Here is a 20,934-nt window from a genome sequence, read left to right on the forward strand (position 1 = left end):
GCCTTCCAAGAACCTCCACATTGTCAAAACATTTGTGAGACAGAGCTATTTTATAAAATATCAACATAGCATGGATTCTAGCTCAGCATTAAAAATGTTAAAGGGTTACTTTAATTTTAATAATTCATTTTAATTTTTATTAAATTAATTTAATTTTAATAAATTAATTTAATTTTCCTATTGCTGTTTTATATTGTTTACTAATGGTTTTACCCGACTTCACTTGGTAATTGTAATATAAACAGCTTAAACATGGCAAAATAATTAATTTTCTTTTTTATTAAATTTATTTGAATCGCAAATAAATTATATTCAACGATGCCCGTATTGACATCATAAAAACTTAGATTTTTTTTTCGAAGTTCCCAACAAACGAAGTTCGAAGTTCCCTTACACACATAGTTACATACAAAGTCTCTTTCAATATTATATATTAGATATATAGGCAGTGCCGGCCTTACACCCATGGCGCCCTTGGGCAATTTTTTTAAAACACCCTTAGAAAAAAAATTCGCCTATGGCGCTCTAATCTAAAAATTTGTATGGCTTTTGGCGCTCTAATTTTAAAATTTAAAGCGCCTTTGACGCATCAAGCGGCGCCCTAACTTATTTGGCACCTTCGGGCGCCGCCCAACCTTGCCCCCCCCCTAAAACCGGAACTGTATATAGGTAGGTAGGTAGTTTTTAATTATGTATAATGCACCCGATGAAAATTTCATCGGGTCTATCGCAAGTTCCAAATAAAATAAAATTTGCTATTGTTTAATTTCTTCGTGAGTCAAAAAATTAACCCACGGGACAACGAAGCCCTGGTTTTGAATATGTGTAAAAATTGCAACTAGAATCTAATTGGATTACATCGGATCGAAAAAAATATGTTGACATGACATGACATATGTACATCCACGCTATGGCCGTACACGTACACGTAGGGGCCAGTGTATACATGTTGGGATCCAGTTGACAGTTGAACCTTCAGTCGACGTGCGTTCGTAGTCGAGTGTGGTGCGGCAAGGCTTCGCAGTGGCGGCGAGCGACGAGATGGGGTCGGGTGCGAACACCCCCCGCGTGCACCTGGAGGAGACGTTCTACATCCTGGGAGGGCGCAGCGCGGCGTTCGTGGTGCGACTCACCGACAAGGGGCTGACGCTGAGGCGCGAGCGGCCGCCCTCCGAGCAGACGGTGTGCGTGAAGGACATGGTGGGCGTGCGCGGCGAGGACACGGAGGGCGGCGCCTCCTGCATGTGTCGTCCTCGCAAGCAGAAGTCGTCTTCGTCGTCTTCGTCGGGGGACTCCAGCGCCTACTTGCACGTGTTCGCGTACGAGCTGAAGCGGGGCCGCCGCCACCGCACCACGCTCACCCTTCGGTTCAGGTCCTTCGACCGGTACGAAGACAACGCCAAGGAAGCGCTCAGGTGGAGGGCCGCGATTCGCTGCCTGATGGAAGGCCGAGCCGTGGACGCGGCGCCCGTTCCGAACCCGCCAGCCTCGGAGCGCAGACTCCTCATCCTGCTCAACCCCAAGTCTGGCTCGGGCAAGGCTCGCCACCTGTTCCAGAAGAGGGTGGCTCCTCTGCTCTCGGAGGCCGAGATGCCCTTCTCGGTGCAGGTCACCGAGCACGCCGACTTCGCTCGTCACCTGGCCAGGACCCAGAACGTTTACTCCTGGCGAGGGCTGGTCTGCGTGGGGGGAGACGGGATCATGTACGAGGTCATCAACGGTATCTTCGAGCGTCCCGATTGGAGACAGGTGTTGCAGGAAGTGCCTCTGGCCGTGGTGCCGTGCGGATCCGGAAACGGTCTGGCTCGTACCATCTGCCACATCTATGAGTGAGTGTCGTTTTGATTTTGATTTTTAAATGCTTTTTATTATTACGAAATTATGTTCACAATACATCTTATATCTATTTTAATAGCTACTGATCTACTGATCATTTTCTATTTTACAATTTTAATTTAATTTGGTTAGTAATCACAGTATTATATTATTCTAATGTTAATCAAAAGCATAATAGGAAAAAGAGCTCAAAAACCTATTTACAAGTGTCGTTTTGGATTCTTCCTAATGTACTAAATTCTACTATTTCTACATAGGGGTTGCCATAAATCATTTGACTACTTTTTTTGATGTTTTCAAGTACAAGGATTTGCGATAGATAAGGATGCTTTCTATACCTGAAGTTGGGTAGGCCATTGAAACTACATACTTTCAATAATATTTTATTGGTTTATGACCTGGTCTATTACTAAATCTCAAAGAAACCGCTCAAGAAAGAAAGTAGTGTAGCTTTTTTTTTGTTCAAAGAAATATACGCCTATTACCTAAGATCGTTTATACACATTTATTTTGATCTTTCATAGAAATTTAAAATTCATAATTAGTCACCGGAGCCTGAGGGGGCCGTGTATTGTTCAAAGGTTGTAAATGCATTGTTAAAGGTTTGCCGAACAATGGATAGCACTGTGACTATCCTACCTCTATTCATAATTGTTAATTTTGAGGAAAAAAACATTAATTAAAGAAAACCTTAAAAAGCCGGTTGATCGAGCCAAAAAGCCGGCTTTTCGGTTTCGGTTTAAACCGGTTTGGAAGCCCTAATTTCTACATATATACATATGTATGTACCGGTCTCCCTCACGGGCTCGAAAGTGAAACGCCCGAAAACGCAAATATCGGAAGGCAAAGTTGAAAGATAAAAAAAGGGTGCATGGTAAACGGTACATACTCACTTAATTTGCGCGAGCAGGATACAACAGGAACAAGAGGAACAGGCTTTTCCTCCCGTATTCTGCGCGCGCACATTAAACAAGGCTGTATGACAAAAATGTTTAATGTGCGCGCGCAGAATACGGGAGGAAAAGCCTGTTCCTCTTGTTCCTGTTGTATCCTGCTCGCGCAAATTAAGTGAGTGTGTACCGTTTACCATGCACCCTTTTTTATCTTTCGACTTAAGATCTTTCGATCTTTGCCTTCCGATATTTGCGTTTTCGGTAATTTCACATTCCGGCCCGTGAGGTAGACCCATGTAGAGTGTATGCTGGCTAATGTTTCACTTGCAAAAATACTGTATAATCTTTGTACGCCCATCGGCGTACTTCAGGCTCATGTACTTGTTGACAAACCGCCGATCGACGTTGGTCAGCATTCAAAGGGTTAATATAGCCGAGCCTCCTATAACGTGCTGGTTCAGTTTTTTTGAGAAACAAATAGCGCTTTATAAGGGTTCACGTGCGTTTTTTTTAATATTTATTTTTCACGTTATTTGACTGGGTTAAAGTTGAAAGAGAAAATTAAAAAAATAAACAAAATTTCAATGTTCGTTTTTAAAAATAATTTGACTGGTGTTGATGACTTGTACTATAAATTTCTTCATTATCACTCTCCAATGCTTTATCTGTACTTTTCAAAAAAAGTATACAGTGAAAAACAAAAAGGTTACTAATTTTCAAAACCAAAATGGGATAAAACCAATTCTTCACCTGGAAATACTATCAATTGAATTTTTTCTATCTTCGAATTTTTCCTATCCCAGATTTCACGATTTAAAATTTCATTCGGGATCGCAATTTCTAGACACGATTTTCGTGAATATTTTAAGCAGATAAACGTGTCGAGCAAGCGGACTATGGATGAAATCCGAGTTGAAAAAATATAAACAAATATTGAAATATCACAATTTGCGCAGAAAAAAAAAAGTTAAATGTCAATAGGTACTCAACTCGACCAGGATCACTAAATTTCTAGGTAGAAATGACATCAACATCGCAAAAATTACTCACATACATACTTTCACCGGTAGATCTTGTACGACTGTATGGGTATTTAACCGGTCGATTGCGTAGCAATATTTTTAATTGGATCCCGAGTACTTTTTATCTACGACGTAGAGTCTACGCATTTCAAATTATCGACGATTGAAACATTTTTGATGTTGTGAAATTTATTTCTAAACTTACAAATGGGATATAATATGAAAATGGACGCAAGTATGTACGGTTGATCGATCGTTGCTTAGAGTTACTACTATAATATAATATTTATTACCAAACTTTAATATTAGATATGAAATCATCGAATAGTGAAAAATGATGTCACGACTATATCTTCATTTACTGCCGTTCGTCATCCACTGCTGGATGAAGGCCTCTTCAACACGCTTCCTTTCGTCTCTGTTTTGCGCAACTCTCATCCATCTCACCCCACACATTTTTTCTTATTTCATCCACCTATTTTCAGTGCGACTTTCCTTTCAATCTTTTACATCCCCTTGGGTACCATTCAAGCACTTCTTTCGTCCATCTTTTCACGAATATATGTATGTACAATATACAATATACTAATCACAATTTTTTTAATGAGTTGTATAACCATAAAACGTGTTTCGAAATGTTAAATATTTCTTAAGGATCGATAATTAAGTTATAATAGGTACGTACATATGTATAACTAATCAACATGTGTAATCAACAAGTTTCAATTAGGCCAGACTAATAATACTTATGATATATCTAATTACCTGTGGTATATAAACAAATGATTACAAAATAGGTACATATGTAAATACAAAATCGTTACGAAACCCTACAAAAATCTAGGATTTTTTTTATTTAAAATGTACATACATATATCAAATTATCGTCTTTTTTTAATTTAGTTTATCTATAAAAAAACTAGGTAGTTTTTGGTCTATTAAGTTGTAAATCAGTCATCAAATAGATATTTAACCATTTTTGTGGCAAACTATGAACATTGTACAGTACAAGACAATTAACGTAAATATTTTTCTCACATCTCATTTTGGTTTTGTCGTTGATTACAATAATGACAATAAAAAATAATAAACTCCACCAGTCAGTACTGATTAAAAAATGTGTAACGTTTACAAAGTTTATAAAAATCAGTTCGGAAATAAATTTAGCTGATTATGTTCTTTTTAATGGAATGAAAAATATGTTTGGTAACGAAATGATTCCGCGTCCAATTTGTCTGTCGTAAAAATCGCTATTTTCATCGACTTTATTAAAAAAAAAACTGGCCTGCAATTAGAAATAGATTTACACTTAATTGTTTTAAAAATGTATTCGTTGAAAGAACCGATAATTGTGGCGATGAATTATCCTATTTGTTGTAACAACGAATAAGGGCGAAAACACACTGAGTGGGACGTGGTACGTGTTTATTTTTATAGATACTTTTAAACATGTCAAATAAACGCGGCACCCCTAGACCATATATGTACAGTCCCAAAAATCAGCCCCTGGAGTGTTTTCAGTGATATTTTATCCTTGCTCGACAGTGATCGATAACGGTGAATCTCATATTTGAAGAAATGTAGGAGAAACATATGCACTCTGCATGTGCAACTACACCCGAATTCGGTTTGGGGAACACCCACTCTCACGGCGTGGAACCAAGGACCTGATGTTCCGTACTATTCAGTGTGTTTTCGTCCTAAAGGTCACGACAAAAGCCTGGCAAAGCAGTGCACAGAAAAGACTGCTTCTATTCACACTATATAGCAGTGCACTTTTCGGCACGTTCTGACGGTTTCGGCATGTTTTGGCCGAGTGCAAGGCAAAATCGGCTAAAGGGGGCTACAGACGCTCTGGAATATCGCGCGGTATGTATTGCGGTAGACCGTGAGATATTTCTTTCGGTATATCTGAAATGGTAGGGGGCTACACACGCTCCGGTACGTCTCTCCGTTATGACGCGATGGAACGACTTAATATAAATTCTCAGTAGTTATCGTGCGGTGCGAGCAGCGGCATTATAACAATAAAACTTATTATATTGCACAAATTTGATACTTATTATTATTTTTTACTCACCACATTTTCTAATTCGTTGTCACTGCTCATGTTCATGGTGGAGTGTGATGCTAGTTGGATGTTTTGATCCACCAAAACATCGAAGAGATGGAAATACCACAATTTAGGTTCATAAACGTCTTCTGCTCCCTTTCCAATACTTTTAGATTCGTTCACTTTTTTCGCTACCTTTCTGGCGTTGCTTCGTAAATTATTCAGTTTTTTAATCACGACATTTTTATTAGCAGAAGGCTCTATTTCTTTTAATTTATTTGATAATTTGTTATACGCCGCATCTCTTTTATCACGATTGTGGTAGTCCTTGGCCTTAATTATCCAAAGGCAAGATCTCGATAAATATTGATAAATTCTTCCAATACTTCCTTCGACATGATAATTGTCGAAGAAATCCAAGAACGACACACACAAATCAGCGAAATCCGGATGACTAATAAACCTTCTCGAAGCTAGCGACAACAATGGTAAAAAAAGTGGAATGTAAAAACAAAACACGAACCGAGCAAAAGACGGGCGGGGCTGGGAGAGGGGGTATCCACCGTGCGGCGAACGAACAGAATTTGGTTCGACGTGCGCTTCCACCTGACGGTGAATTTTCCTACACACGCTACGGTCTGCGTCAACATCGGTCGCCGCCCGATATTCCAGAGCGTCTGTAGCGCCCTTTACATATACGTACATCACAGAGCGCGACGATTCGGTGCAATATTGCTTGCGTCGTATCGTCAAGTCAATACTGTCACACTATGACGTTTCCGAAAATAATCATATTCCCGTGCGCACTTTCGTTAGTACGCGTGCACTCGCCACTGCGACGTTTTATCACGGTTTTGCTTGATATTGTAACGTAGAGATTAGGTCATACTGTGCTCGTGGACCGTTGGTTTACCATAACTAATCGCTTGATCGCGCGTTTGCGCCAAAATATTTCGACGTATGATCAAACTGTATACAACAGCCAATAAGGTCTCACAACCCATCGACCAATTATCTCATTGTGTCGAGTGTACAAGCTGGGGTATAAATATTAGGCGGTTTTGGCCCGTCCTTCATTAGGACCTGGCAGGCCGACGGATCAAGAACAATACACTACCTCGACCACCAATACTGCGTCTTTCACCCCGATCTCGGAAACCCTTCTACACGTCCACGCTACAATACGTTACGGTGACGTGTACTGCTGTATAATATGAATGAATCGTGTCGGCTTCTGCTGTTACGTCTATTTCAGAACATATGGATGTGTTAGAGATTGTAATTTACCGTCGAATTTCATAAACCGGCAAACGGTATATATAATTAGAGGTAGGATAGCCAAGGGGCCGCTCATTGTTCCATTGTTGTAAATCCTTTGTAAAAAAGGTTCGGCAAACCTTTAACAATGCATTTACAACATTTGAACAATACGCGGCACCTTCTGGGTCTGGGCTTTATATATAATATATACCTGTAAATGAAAAAGAACATTTTTTCGTTGATTAGGAAACTGAATGTGTTTACTTTTCCTAAAAATGGTAGTTGAATCATAAATAATTATAAATAAATCTCGGGTAAATAATGACATAGATTAATTAAAGTAAATTTATATCAATAATTTTTAACCAATCATATTTATTTATTTAAAGTATGGACAATTTGAAAGTTTCGATCATAATTTGAAACAACCGTCTGGTCGCATTTATTGGGATTAGTTTGGTCTGTGTTGCCAGAGAATTTATCTATTTAAAATTTTCACATTTAATACTGAAAATAAACAAAATTTGCCATTTGCATCGACTTTTAATGTAATATTATGCTATTAAATGCGTGTTTATGTACCTAATTTACGATAAAATAGTGTCCGGTAACTATCGGTAAATTTTAAAATTTACTGGTATTTACTGATGGCGAAATTTTGTCGATTTACCGGTAAACCGGTATACCGGTATTGCAATCCCTAGTCCATATAGAATGTCTGTACTCTAGAATATTTTTCTTACTTCTGTGCAGTTGCAGGTCTGTACTGTGCTAGTATAAACAGACCTTTAAACTTCTAAAATAATTAAAATATCCATTTATATTTTCCTGGGTTCATTTCGGAATACATATATCGATTTGGTTTTACCAATATATTCCGAAATTTATGTAACGACGAGCTCGCTTACTGTGAGTCTGATTTAACGTATGATAGTTATCTTCGATCAGGACTGGTAAACACATTGTAAGTACATACATACATATGTACATATATGTACATATATCGTGAATTCGTGACGTCCAACTACTCATGCTCCGATTTTACAAAATTAATGTACACATAAATATTGATTTTATTTTCATAGTATGAAATAAACTTTTTTTCTAATGTATTACATATGTACATTTTATAGTGGATACTGTGTGCAGTTAATTTCATATATCCTTGAAAATGCATGCTTGCATTGTTTTTGCTGAATATCTACATATATGTACATATTATTATTTAAATGATACATAGTTCTAATTCAGTTGCGCAATTACCTGAGTTTTTGTTTGTATAGGTAGATAAATACATCTAATTTATGTAAGAGGTCATTATTTCAATAAATTATTATAATGTGTCCGGATTCGATCGATCTTTATTCTCTTAAGGTCTGACCGCACTATTGCGTTTGCGACACGAACGGCAGCGTGCGGCCAAATATTGTTTGTAAGAAATTGTATGAGATATAACACACTACGTCGCGGTCAGAGCTTTAGTTGGCCTAAATACGCTGTAAGTAAAGTTGCTTAACCAAATCCGCAAGACTGCAAAATCCTTCAATGAATAGTAACAATAACTATCAGTACTGAGTTCTTAAATTTTTGCATCGTTTTGTTAAACAATTTTTTGCGACTTATTGATAATGTGTGATATTATAATATAAATGTACGTTGGGGCTCCCCAACTTCTTAGCCCTGTATCATTCTTACAAACCTCCTTTACGTTTTTGTGTTACCTTTTTCAAATAACAATCTAATATATAATTTCGAAATAGACTTTGTATGTAAGTATATGTATAAGGTTTGGGTGGTAGAATCCGTGACGTATCGAAAAAATCTAATTTTCTATGACGACGATATCCATATCCATTTCGATTCCTTTTTCAGTTCCTGTTCCGGATTCTTTATTCAGTTACGTATCGGAATTCATTTTTCAGTTCTGGATCCCGATTCCTTTTTCAGTTCCGGATCCGAATTCCTGTTTCAGTTCCGGTTCCGGATTTCTTTTTCAGTTCTGGTTTCGGATTCCTGTTTCAGTTCCGATACTCTTATATATGTATATATTTAAAATAACCATTCGCTGTGTGCATTTAATTTCTGATTAGCTGTCGTTCATTTTTGTTTCGATTGGGGTGGGTGTATCTTTCTGCAGTTTTACTTTCCATTGATTTTTTTTATAAATTGAAAAATTTGAGATGTATGAACGTTTGTATGCAGTAAATACGTATTTACAAAAATATTGTAACGTGGGAACATGTGAGAAAGTATCCACTGTCTAATTGCATTCGTGGGTGACCCCGGATTAGGCTTACGGGACTAAGTAAGTGCCCGAACAAAGGATAAGCTAGAGTTCCCACAGACCTGGGTGAGTGCGTGCGTAAACAATAGACTCGTTACGGCAAACCTTTACACTAATAAATCGGGGAAGCTGTGCTGTGCCACTTGTCATTTATAAGGAGGTACACACGGTAGATCAGATTATTCTAGAGCGAGCGGTGGTTCCATGTGGACCTTTGAGATTGTTGAATAAATGCTATGAAGCGAATTTGGTTTTTCATTTGGATTCTGAACCCACCCCTACGCAACAATATTTTACTTCATATTTACGTTCAAAAATTTTTTAAAAATTTATTTTTTCCAATTTGAATTCCCAAGTGCATAGTTGGAGAACCTACATAGATATGATAAGGTTAATTAAATAAAAACTAAGATAATCACATAAATTGTTTAGTAATATGTATAGCAAAAAAATAAAAAATAAATATTAAAAATGATATAAATCTATTATTAGGTGCAGTGGAAATTGTTTAATATGAACCGATCGATGAACCGAAAAGATTTAATATGAAAATTTTGTTTCTTAATAAAAATATTCGCATATTTGTAAACAGACATTTTTTTAAATTCCGTAATTTTTGTTACAATTTTCATTTAAAACAATAATATTTATCATTTATCTCAACTTTATTTACATTTATGTATGTATGTACATACATATGTACTTGTGAATACATATGTATCGTACGTGATTGAAAGATTTTCATAATTAATCGATTAGATTTCACAGTAGATTTCGATTAGATTTCACAGTAGATAAGAAGTTTGACGTAAATTGAATATAAACATTATTCGCAAGGGTATATACACTAAAACACATATATACAAAATAATTATACGGTATTTTAATAAGAAAATAAATTAAATCCTTGATCCCCTTGTACATGTACAATTAATGTAAAATTAACTTGTTTTTCTGGTAAATTAGTTACGCTTTTTATAATTGACAACGAAAATTAAAATATCGTTAAAGTGGAAAATATTATAAATACTTAAATGACAACGTTTTAAAATTCGAAACATATGTACATAGTTTGGAAAATATTTAATTCTATTTATAAATTATTAAGTAATAATTTTGTATTAAAATATTGACATATCAAATAATATTGACAAGAAGAAGATTCAGAAACATGATCAAATATCGTTTTTTCTTGTGGTTTTTGAATCGTGTCACTTTTTTCCACAGGGTGTGAAATATTCGTGTAAATATACATATGTAAATATTTACATACATACATACTTACGTAATTCTTAAATCAAACTGCTTTAACCTGACATTAAGTCTCAGTTTATCTGTAAACGTATCTTATTACATATAATTGTAACCATATGCCGATAAGTACAAATTTGTTATTTCATTATAGTACACTAGTGGTTTTACCCGGCTTCGATCGGTATTTGTAATATAAACCGCTTAAACATGACTAATCTAATATTAAACATTTTATTAAATTTATTTGAATAGTTTTATTTTATATAAATTTATTTGAATACTCATTTATTATTTTTATTAAATTGACTGTCACGAACAAACAAACATATATACTAAGTCTCTTTCGAAATTATATTTATACCAGAATCCGGTGCCCCTCGGGACTTCGCCTCCAGGGACTTCGCCTCCGGGGACTTCGCCGCCTAGGCCTTCGCCCCCGGGGTTTTCGGATCCTTTGAATCGAAAAAAATTGAATGTGTTGTTTACGAACCAACCAACCAATGTTAAATACATACATATATGCAGTCTTTTTCGAAATTACATATTAGATATATGTACGTATGTATGTATGTATGTATGTTTATATATATATATGATTGAAATGGTAATGAGCGGGTCACGTAGAATGGACGAAATGTAGACTAAAGAAGTGCTGGAATGGTACCCGAGAGAATTTAAAAGGGTGAAAGAACGGCCGCATGAAATTAGAAAAATGTGTAGGTGAAACGGACGAGAATCGAGAACAAAAGATAAGAATGGAAGCGTGTTGGAAAGACCTTCATCTAGCAGTGGATGGTGAATAGCTGTAAAAGATGGTAACATACATATGGATATACAGATAACCCTTCCATAACGCTCTAGATCGCCTAAAAGACAAGAAATACAAGAAAAAAATATTTAAAAAAAAAAAGTGAAAATGTAGCAGGGCGTTATGTCCTACATATATCGTGTTTGCTTAAAAACTTTATTTTTTCTTCTTACTTTTTTCCGTTTTCTTGCGGAATATTTATATCAAGCGCGTTATAGGAGGGTTGACTTTATACACATGTGTCACATTAACATTGTTTCATGTTATTTTTACCGATTCAATGTCATTTGTCATTATCGTAATGGGTAACCCTTTAATGCAATGCAATTGCAATGTTTAAAGATATCAAACTGAACCTCGGATCAGTGTTTGGAATTTGTTTGCCAAAATATTTTTACTTTTTTTAATTTTAGTATTGTACTTGCATGTTAAAACTATGTCAGTGAGTCGTTAACTGTAAACGGTATCAGCACTCAAATTTAAGCATTTGATTGCTTTTGCTTTGTATCCACTATACGGTGGGGTTGCCAACTGGAAAGTAAAAAAAAGAGAAATTTTCAAAAATGTTTAATTTTATTAAAAAATCATAATAAAGCCTCAACATTAAGAACTATAAATTCAACACAAGATTGTTTAGAACAGCGGTCGCCAACCTTTCGGACCTCATGGACTAGTAAATTTATAATTTTAAATGAATTTTTGAAAAACGATGTATACATTTGTAAAATCATAATCAGAAAAATTCTATATTATTTATATGAAATGCAATCAGTGGCGTATCATCAAATGTGCGGGCCCTGGCGCAAAGATTGAAATTTGCCCCCCCATATGAAATCATCTGTAGGTAATTTTTAAATACGTTTAATAATCATTAGCGGCTCGTGACTTAAAATCACGAGAGTATTGCAACTTTCAAAATATACTAATAATTCGAAATGGTTTAAAAATTAGAAAATTCAGGTTTTAATAAAAATAATGCCAATTTAATTTATAACACATACAAATGTACACATTTATGATCAGACAATAAAATGGTTTTTTTTTTTTTTTGGTAATTCTTGAAATCCAATTGCATTCACTTTCAATTTACCATTAGAAAAAATATTTTCTACGTAAGAAGTGGTTTGTTATACAAAATAGTGTAACGTATTTTATATTGTTAACACTTATTAATTAAAAGTAATCAATAAACAGAAATATTCAATTACAAATATGCATTTCGAATGCTCCAAATTAAACACTATTATAAATTATCATTTTATTATAAAATAAATTTTCAGCTCGAAACCTTCAGTAGTTTGGAAAAAATCATTTTTGACTTTTCTAAGAGAAACAAATCAAACATAATATTTTTTTGTTTACTTGACTATATATAAAGATTATACTGGAATTTTCTTGTGAAGAGCACACATATTTGAAGGGTCGAAAAACATAATGGTAGAAAAATCAAACAAGAGTAAACTGCCACTTTCGGTTGACAGAACTTTATATATTATTAACAGAAATTTTATATATTATTATACTTGGTATTGTGCTAAAATTTCTAGATATGATTTTAGTTCAATACATAGAAGGGTTTTAGAGAAAAACTCAAAAAACCTCGATTCTCTAGACCCGGTTGGCCGGCATTCACCGGTTTTAGAAAAATACGATTTTTTTTAAGTTTAAAATTTTTATATCGGAAAAAAATATGTATATATATATATATTAAAGGGCAATTCCTTCGAAGAAAAATCAATTATATTTCGGAAATTCCTATGCATTTTGCCATAAATCATTTGACTATTTTTTTGATGTTTTCAAGTACAAGGATTTGCGATAGTGTGGGATTTGCGATAGATAAGGATGCTTTCTATACCTGAAGTTGGGTAGGTCATTGAAACTACATACTTTCAATAATATTTTATTGGTTTATGACCTGGTCCATTACTAAATCTCAAAGAAACCGCTCAAGAAAGAAAGTAATGTAGCTTTTTTTTGTTCAAAGAAATATACGCCCATTACCTAAGAGCATTTATACACATTTATTTTGATCTTTCATAGAAATTTAAAATTCATAATTGTTAATTTTGAGGAAAAAAACATTAATTAAAGAAAACCTTAAAAAGCCGGTTGATCAAGCCAAAAAGCCGGTTTTCGGTTTTTTGAAAAATGGTCAAAAAGCCGGCGTTTCGGTTTAAACCAGCTTGGAAGCCCTACTCTAGACTCTAGAGTAAAAGTACCACTTCCGGTTCAGGTAAAAATAGTAGGTTATAAAGATTATAATTTCTATTACATGTAAAAAAATATCAGTCCGATTCAGTTAGCGGTTTGGGAGATAATTGAATTCAAAAACTTAAAAAAAGAGGATACTTATAAGGGGAGGTACCATTTCCGGTCAACTTAAAAATTCGAAAATAATTTACGTCGTGTCGATAAGAATTTCAGTAACCAATACCAAGTTTCAGTTCGATAGGACTAACGGTGTTCAAAAAATCCACAAAATACATAGACACACACACACTTTTTCTAGATCATTAAATTGTGATCAGTAGAGGTAGGACCGGAAGCGTGCCGTCTATTGTTCGAATGTTGTAAATGCTTTGTAAAAAAGGTTCGGCAAACCTTTAACAATGCATTTACAACATTTGAACAATGGACGGCCCCCTCAGGGTCCGGGCTTTAGTGATCAGTGATCGATTCTGAGTTCGAATCAGTCAAAATTCGAATTTTCGCATGATCACAAAACTTCATCTATTGTTACTACGTACATACATATGTAGATAAAGTAAAAAATCGTAAATGTTTATTTAATCTTTGCAAAATATTTCAAAATCGATTAAATAATAAAAAAAGAACATTTTGAGCATATTTAACAAAAGAGAGAGAGAGCAAAAGAATTTTGTCAAAAAAGAGGACATGTTGTCTAGAAATAAAACCTGTTTGAAACCTTACTATACGGTTTTGTTGACGAGGTGCAGATTGGCGATGTGACATGCATTATTTTGCAAACGATATGCCCTTGTATTTGCATGCAGTTAATCACATAGGAAACGTTACGATCATGACTTATCCGCTCAATGTTTAATGATAATTATTCAACGTTTACTGAACACTGAAATATCGTATCCGCTAGATGCATAAACGATCATTTTATACTTGATATTTGACTGATTGTGGGAAATAACAATACAATAAGTACATATGTACATATTATGTACGTTCTATTACTTTTTCTTTTCATATGAGGCAAGACAACTTTAGTAAAAGATAATCTCTTTTAATAACTTCTGATTAGAGGACCTCACTCTCATCGTCCTAAAATAGTCTTTTGTTTACTAGGACTCATGTCTAAAATGGAAAATTGTACGAATTGGGTAGGGATGAGAAAATATGACATAATACTCATCGTTAATAATACTTATACATTTTTATTGTCTTATCTCATATCTTCAATTTGGGGCTATACTCAAGTTTTTCGCATAGCAACTTGGCATTGGTCCATTTTTCAATGACAATCCTATGAACATCTCATCCAATCAATTGACGCATTGTCTCCACCTGGTGAATCTATTTGAAGATAGCCTTTGACTATTAGCGCATGTAAAACTAAAAAAATAGTTCGTGTATGAACAAACTAGTATGTGTATGAACGAACTGGAGTGAGCACTTGAACTGTAATGTATATAATCTGATAAATTTATTTTGATTATTGATTGATTTTTGTCTGTTTCAGTGAGCCTTATTTCCCTAATCCTGTGATGGCCAGCGCTCTTGCAATAGTCAAAGGCCGAACCAGTCCTATGGATATTGTACGAGTGGAAACCAAAACTCAGGTGAAATCTTATTATAATATTATCGATTATTTAATTATTATTACTTTTCATTATTTAATTATTATGAATCGATTATTTACGAGCAAATTGCGAGTGAAAAAATACTGACGAGGTGATATAAACAAGACAATAAAACATTTGTTTACCATTTTGTCATGTGCTTTTAATCGGTTACTTTGTCTAAACACCTGTAGATAACAACAATTTATGTTAAATCGTGCCTGGTTTCACTAAATTGTTTGTAGAATTGAATTTTTCAAGTATCATTGTGATAAATTTGATCGTAGTTTACGCCAATATTATTACATCAACAGATTTTCTTTTATCACCTTTTGATTGTAATCAGTGGAATGCCAGACAAATAATCTACGGGTCAGATTTTTGCGCGTACACTTTATCCTCTGGCAGTGTTTAACAGATTACGTTTTTTGATCATGGCAAATATTCGACCTTGCCGTTTTGATTGATTGTGAACCCTAAAAAATAATCATCTAATTTGATGAAGTAGCATACGTTTATGTATGTTTGTTATTTTATTTAAAATAAATTTATATTTTCCCATGACGCCTCTGAACGACACCTATGGTATTAAACCTGAACATATATACATAAATTTGTCGATTATAAAATTGAAATCATATTCAAATAATGGTGATATAGTGGCTAGGATGGTTTTGCCAATTTAATGAGGAACCATTTCAACAATGAAATCAGATAAATTGCCAAATTCTGATAGGAAACTTGAAACAGACTTGGATATGTGTGACTTGGAGTCGCACATATTCAAGTCTGACCAGCAGCACTACAGAAATACTACCGAATAAATTATTTTCAATCGAGATCAACCCAGGGCTTCAACCCGGGAAATTCTCGGTGGTTAAAAATAACGCAATCACTATGTGCTATGCTGTTATGAAAGTTACACATTCCTCTGAGTAGAAAAAATTGGAATTACTTGATCATTTTGAAAATAAAGTTTAAATTAAATTTCACACATGTTTCGAGCCAATCAAATCACATATTTACATATGTAGTACATACATATTTCGAAATTATGACTAAAGAAAATATGAATATTTAAGACCTCATCTACGACTATATGTATACATATGTAAAGCGAAACGCACAATCAAATATAGTACTATAGAAAAATTTTCATTCCAGTGAAATTAGTCATAATTTAACTTTGCACACTATTGCTGATACCAGTGTGTTTATGTATTACATAAATACTGCTTAGTATTACGTATGTATATGCATCTAGGAAGTTGCGTATGTTGACTTTGCAGAAAAAAATATTAAGTCAGTTGTACATGTACTTGTCTATTTGTTTTGACTGTCATAGATTGCAATGATATCAGTTTTTAATTGTTGTATCTCGAAAATAATTATAGAAAGAATTGTGAATATATCTAATCGGTTATAATAATCCTTTATATTCAAAATTTATCTTTCGTCTTATCTGAAATTGAGTGATTCTTTGATTTTTTCATATTTACTGCCAATTATGTAGATGTATCGTAATATTGCGCAACTCCATGTGCCTACATATACATATGCTAGTTATTGAAATTTCACTTGAACATAAACCAGTTAATGTTACGTTGCGATGTCTGCTTCAGCTTTCTTCCCTCACTCCATTATTTATGTAATTTGATTGCACTAAAGATGCAGATACAGAATGGCACGTATTTCTTCACATAGTGCAAATAAACGCTGGTCTGTCAAATCTATACCGTCGCGTCTCTTCACAAACCCGACCCCCACGAGTATTTTGGTCATTTTTTTCCTTATATTGACATACATAGGTTTGACAGTAATTTATAACGATGATTCTCATATTTGAAGAAATATAGGACAAACTTTGAAATTATAATTGTATGAATTAAAAAAAACATGAAAATACGACCATCACAGCTGAAAACTACGAGCGCGTCCCGTATCACTATTTTCAGTGTGTACACACCATGAATTTATTTTATATATATTTAATACATATATACCAGGATTAAAGCTGGCTCGTGGATTTTTGCACTTGTGTGCAAGGCACATTTAGCACCTAAAATAAAATTATGTGAACAATAAAATAAAAATGCACAGTAAGATCAAAATGCAATATAGAATAAAAATAAACAGAGGAAAATTTTGGAAATATTTTAGGCGCCTGTGTATGCCAAACACTTAGCACACGCCACGAGCCGGCTCTGAAACATCGAAAAACAATTTATAGACCAATTTTACAGAGCATCATAGAGACATCTACGGATAAATTTTACAAATCAGCAAATTCGAGATGCTGGAAACTCAAATTTTGCGAGAGAGAAAACAAGGTTGATTTTTTTTTTGGAATCTTTTCAATGAAATCAGATAAATTGGCAAACTTTGATAGGAAACAATCGACCTGGAGTCGCTTATCAAAGATCTGGTTCATAGGCGGATTCAAGAGGGTGCCGTTGGAGCTATTCCCCTCCCCCCCCTTGGACGAATTTAATTTCATATATAAGCATACATATGTCTTAATTTTTTCACAGTATTAACGACATATTTTGATTTGTACAAATAAATTTTAGTTTCTTTTATTTCAATTTTACATAATTGCACGATTTTTTTATTGTGAAACTTTCAGGTATCTATGCCAAAAATAAATCGCAAATTTTATTGCCCAGTACTTCTAATAAGATTTCTGTTTTTTATGAATTATTTTTATCAATTTGAAAACCCTTCCCCCTTGCTTATTTTCTGGACCCGCCGGTTATCTGGCCAGCAGCGCCGGGCCAGGGATCGAACCCGTGACCACTCATTTAAAAGTATTACACGCCAAGCATTGAATTGAACTGTCAGTGTGTTCTTGTACGAGTGTAAAGGCTAGAATTTTATTACAAACAATATGCATATGGTTTTAACTACATATGTACATATGTATGTCGTCGAGTGTGCAGAAAATTATAGTATACATATACGACCTTCATAAAAATAGTTGATTCACGATTTTTTTTATTTAGCACATGTTATCAAATTTTATCAGTGTGTATCTTGACCTATGTATTAGCATAGTAATTTCAATTCATGTTTTTACATACTACATACTATGTATGTAGACTATTCAGCTGTATTATTTTGTTGAGTGCAAATCTACCTGCAGTTTTTGATCATTGTTTGCGTTTGCGTTTTTTTTCGTGCTAATTATTCATTTTACTTTTTCACATACTTATTTATGTTGATTGTGAAAAGACAATATCCCTCTTTTTTACATACCTCCTTTATTACTTGTTATGTTTCCTCTTTTTTATTACTACACATTGACCTTTGTTATTCAGCTCAAATGTCAACTTATTTTGTCAACTATCAATTGAATTCATTTTGTATGGATATATTTTTGAAAGACGTCAATTTCAGTAAAAGTTCAAGCATTGAAACACCTTTATATTATTCTCAATATCATGTGAACTTGCATACACATCGTAATATAAAATATGTAGATTAAAATTGAAAAAGTTATTGCTGCAGTATTCAATCTCAAACATTTCAATTTTATCAGTATATGTATGTTATTGAAATAATACATCACACATATTATATCGTCTTAATAAAAAGACAAAATAACAATGTATTTCATATATTTAACAAAAAGAACTCAACGCTTATCTAATATTGTAATGATTGATTTATTTCAGATATTGTTCTCATTCTTATCGGTGGGTTGGGGTCTCTTGTCGGATATTGACATTGAAAGTGAAAAACTAAGAGTCATCGGTGGACAACGCTTTACTGTTTGGTCACTAGCACGTCTCATCGGACTGCGCACATACCGAGGAAAAGTATACTACACGCCGACAACCCCGAAGGTTACATCTCCAGTGCGAGCTCAACCCCACTTGTCGCACAGCTTCAGCCAAGACGCCAGTCTAGACTGCGACGATTGCACCCGGCTCGGAGAAGAATGCGACAATTGCCGAGAGAACACAACGATATCCCTCGACAACATGGCTGACAACGCCAGCAAAGAATCCAGACAGAGATTAGACTCTTGGTATTCGGCCACGTCAAAGAAGAGCACGTACTTCAGCACGACGGGCTCCGATTATATGAGCATAGTAGAGAATAAAAACATTGATGGCGCTAAAAGTCCCGTGTGCGTTTACGGCCCTGCTTCTCGTTTGCCAGCTTTAACCACGTCACTACCGGCAGATTGGAAGTGTATAGAAGGGGAATTCATATCGGTTCATGCAGGCTATCAACCGTTTTTAGGGGAAGATATCATATTTGCACCCGAGTCGCGTTTGGATGATGGAATCATATGGTTGCTTATAATACGCGGTGGTGTTACGCGCACTCAACTGTTGTCGTTCCTCTTGGGTCTGGCTAAAGGTGCCCATGCGTCTGGTTCTAGTAATAGTAATGGTGGACTTCAGCTCATTCCTGTTAGTGCTTTCCGCATAGTGCCAGAACCCGAGCCCAATCATCCCGCTTACATCACTGTTGATGGGGAAAAAGTAACGTACGGTCCGGTACAGGGTGAAGTGTGTAGTGTTCAAGCTAATATTATGGTACCATCACAGTGATGTCTTCCGAGGGCTGTTATATGCATGTTAGTTCTAACGTGCCGATCTAAAAGCGGGAGTCTTTGCCGAACGTATTATTATAACAATGTACAAGTCTGAATTCGATTGTTTCGATGATTGAATATTGTAGATTTCAATGTGAAAATTGATTATTGTATTATGATTTTACGAAAGCATTCAGAGAACGGCACAGTGTACAAGGATCGATGCGCTCAGTTTTTATTTTTTGTTTCTTTTGATGATCTGTTACAACTGAGTAGGTGTGTGTGTATTTGTCATGAAATTTCTCAGTACCATAAAAATGGCCCCATATTATTGATCACTTAAGTTTAAATTTTACTCATATTAGAATTTCTTGATAAAATTACATGCAAATTTTAATACGATTTACAATAAGGTAAAATTTTATTGTAAATAGAGAGTTTTAAAAGAAAATTTAACATTGTAAAAGATTTTAAAAATTGACTAATGTACATATTGGAAATAAACCTTGTGGGGAATAGAAAATATGTAATAATCAAAAAAGTGTTCAGAGAGTTCATTTGTTAAATCTTAATTACATACATATATATGTAGTACACAATTGAAAATGCTGTTAACTATTAGTATTATAATGAATTTTTTTATATGAATTGTGTTTTTCGTCTTTCGATAGCAATTGCTCACTATTTATTTTGTTTCGTCTTACTAATATTTATGTATTCTTTTTTTACCAGAAGATGATTTTTGTATCAATTTATTTTTATTACATGTTGGGTCAGCTTATTCGCATAGTTTCTTAATTAATAACATTGAGCAACAAAAAAAAATTTACCAGAGTGGAGACTAATCAATCGTTACTAAGTTTGACTCACTGAATTCGAATAGGACAATGGTTTCTTCCGGTTTACAAGATATGGGCGTTTAAAAAAATGCAAAAATTGAGATAAAACCAATCCTTATAAACTCTAGTAAATAATATTATAAACTCTAGTAAATAATATTATAAACTCTAGTAAATAATTTTATAATAAACTAGTAAATAATAAATAATAATAAAGAAAAGTGTGTTAAAAAAATAAAAAATCACAATCAATGGAAAAAACATCCAACTATTGATTCCAATGCTCATTTTTGCAATACAGCAACACTCGATTTTGAGTTAAAG

The 20,934-nt window shown here is 34.4% G+C and overlaps 1 protein-coding gene across 1 annotated transcript; it reads left to right on the forward strand.

Annotated features, from left to right (window-relative positions):
• Nucleotides 1-916: 916 nt before the first annotated feature.
• Nucleotides 917-20,692, forward strand: LOC143915497 (sphingosine kinase 1-like). The gene is made up of 3 exons (XM_077436185.1): nucleotides 917-1,829; nucleotides 15,126-15,225; nucleotides 18,900-20,692. The coding sequence occupies exons 1-3, from the start codon at nucleotides 1,042-1,044 to the stop codon at nucleotides 19,785-19,787; spliced, it is 1,776 nt and encodes a 591-aa protein (XP_077292311.1). The 5' UTR covers nucleotides 917-1,041; the 3' UTR covers nucleotides 19,788-20,692.
• Nucleotides 20,693-20,934: the final 242 nt, after the last annotated feature.

Source organism: Arctopsyche grandis, chromosome 8 (genome assembly GCF_051622035.1).
Source record: "Arctopsyche grandis isolate Sample6627 chromosome 8, ASM5162203v2, whole genome shotgun sequence".
Classification (NCBI taxonomy): Eukaryota; Metazoa; Arthropoda; class Insecta; order Trichoptera; family Hydropsychidae; genus Arctopsyche; species Arctopsyche grandis.

What these genes read in the sequence shown, in the direction of transcription:
- LOC143915497 (XM_077436185.1), top strand. Translation starts at nt 1,042, where the DNA reads ATGGGGTCGGGTGCGAACACCCCCCGCGTGCACCTGGAGGAGACGTTC. An exon ending in ACCATCTGCCACATCTATGA is followed by an intron (nt 1,830 to 15,125) that starts GTGAGTGTCGTT and finishes TGTCTGTTTCAG; the next exon opens with TGAGCCTTATTTCCCTAATC. An exon ending in GAGTGGAAACCAAAACTCAG is followed by an intron (nt 15,226 to 18,899) that starts GTGAAATCTTAT and finishes GATTTATTTCAG; the next exon opens with ATATTGTTCTCATTCTTATC.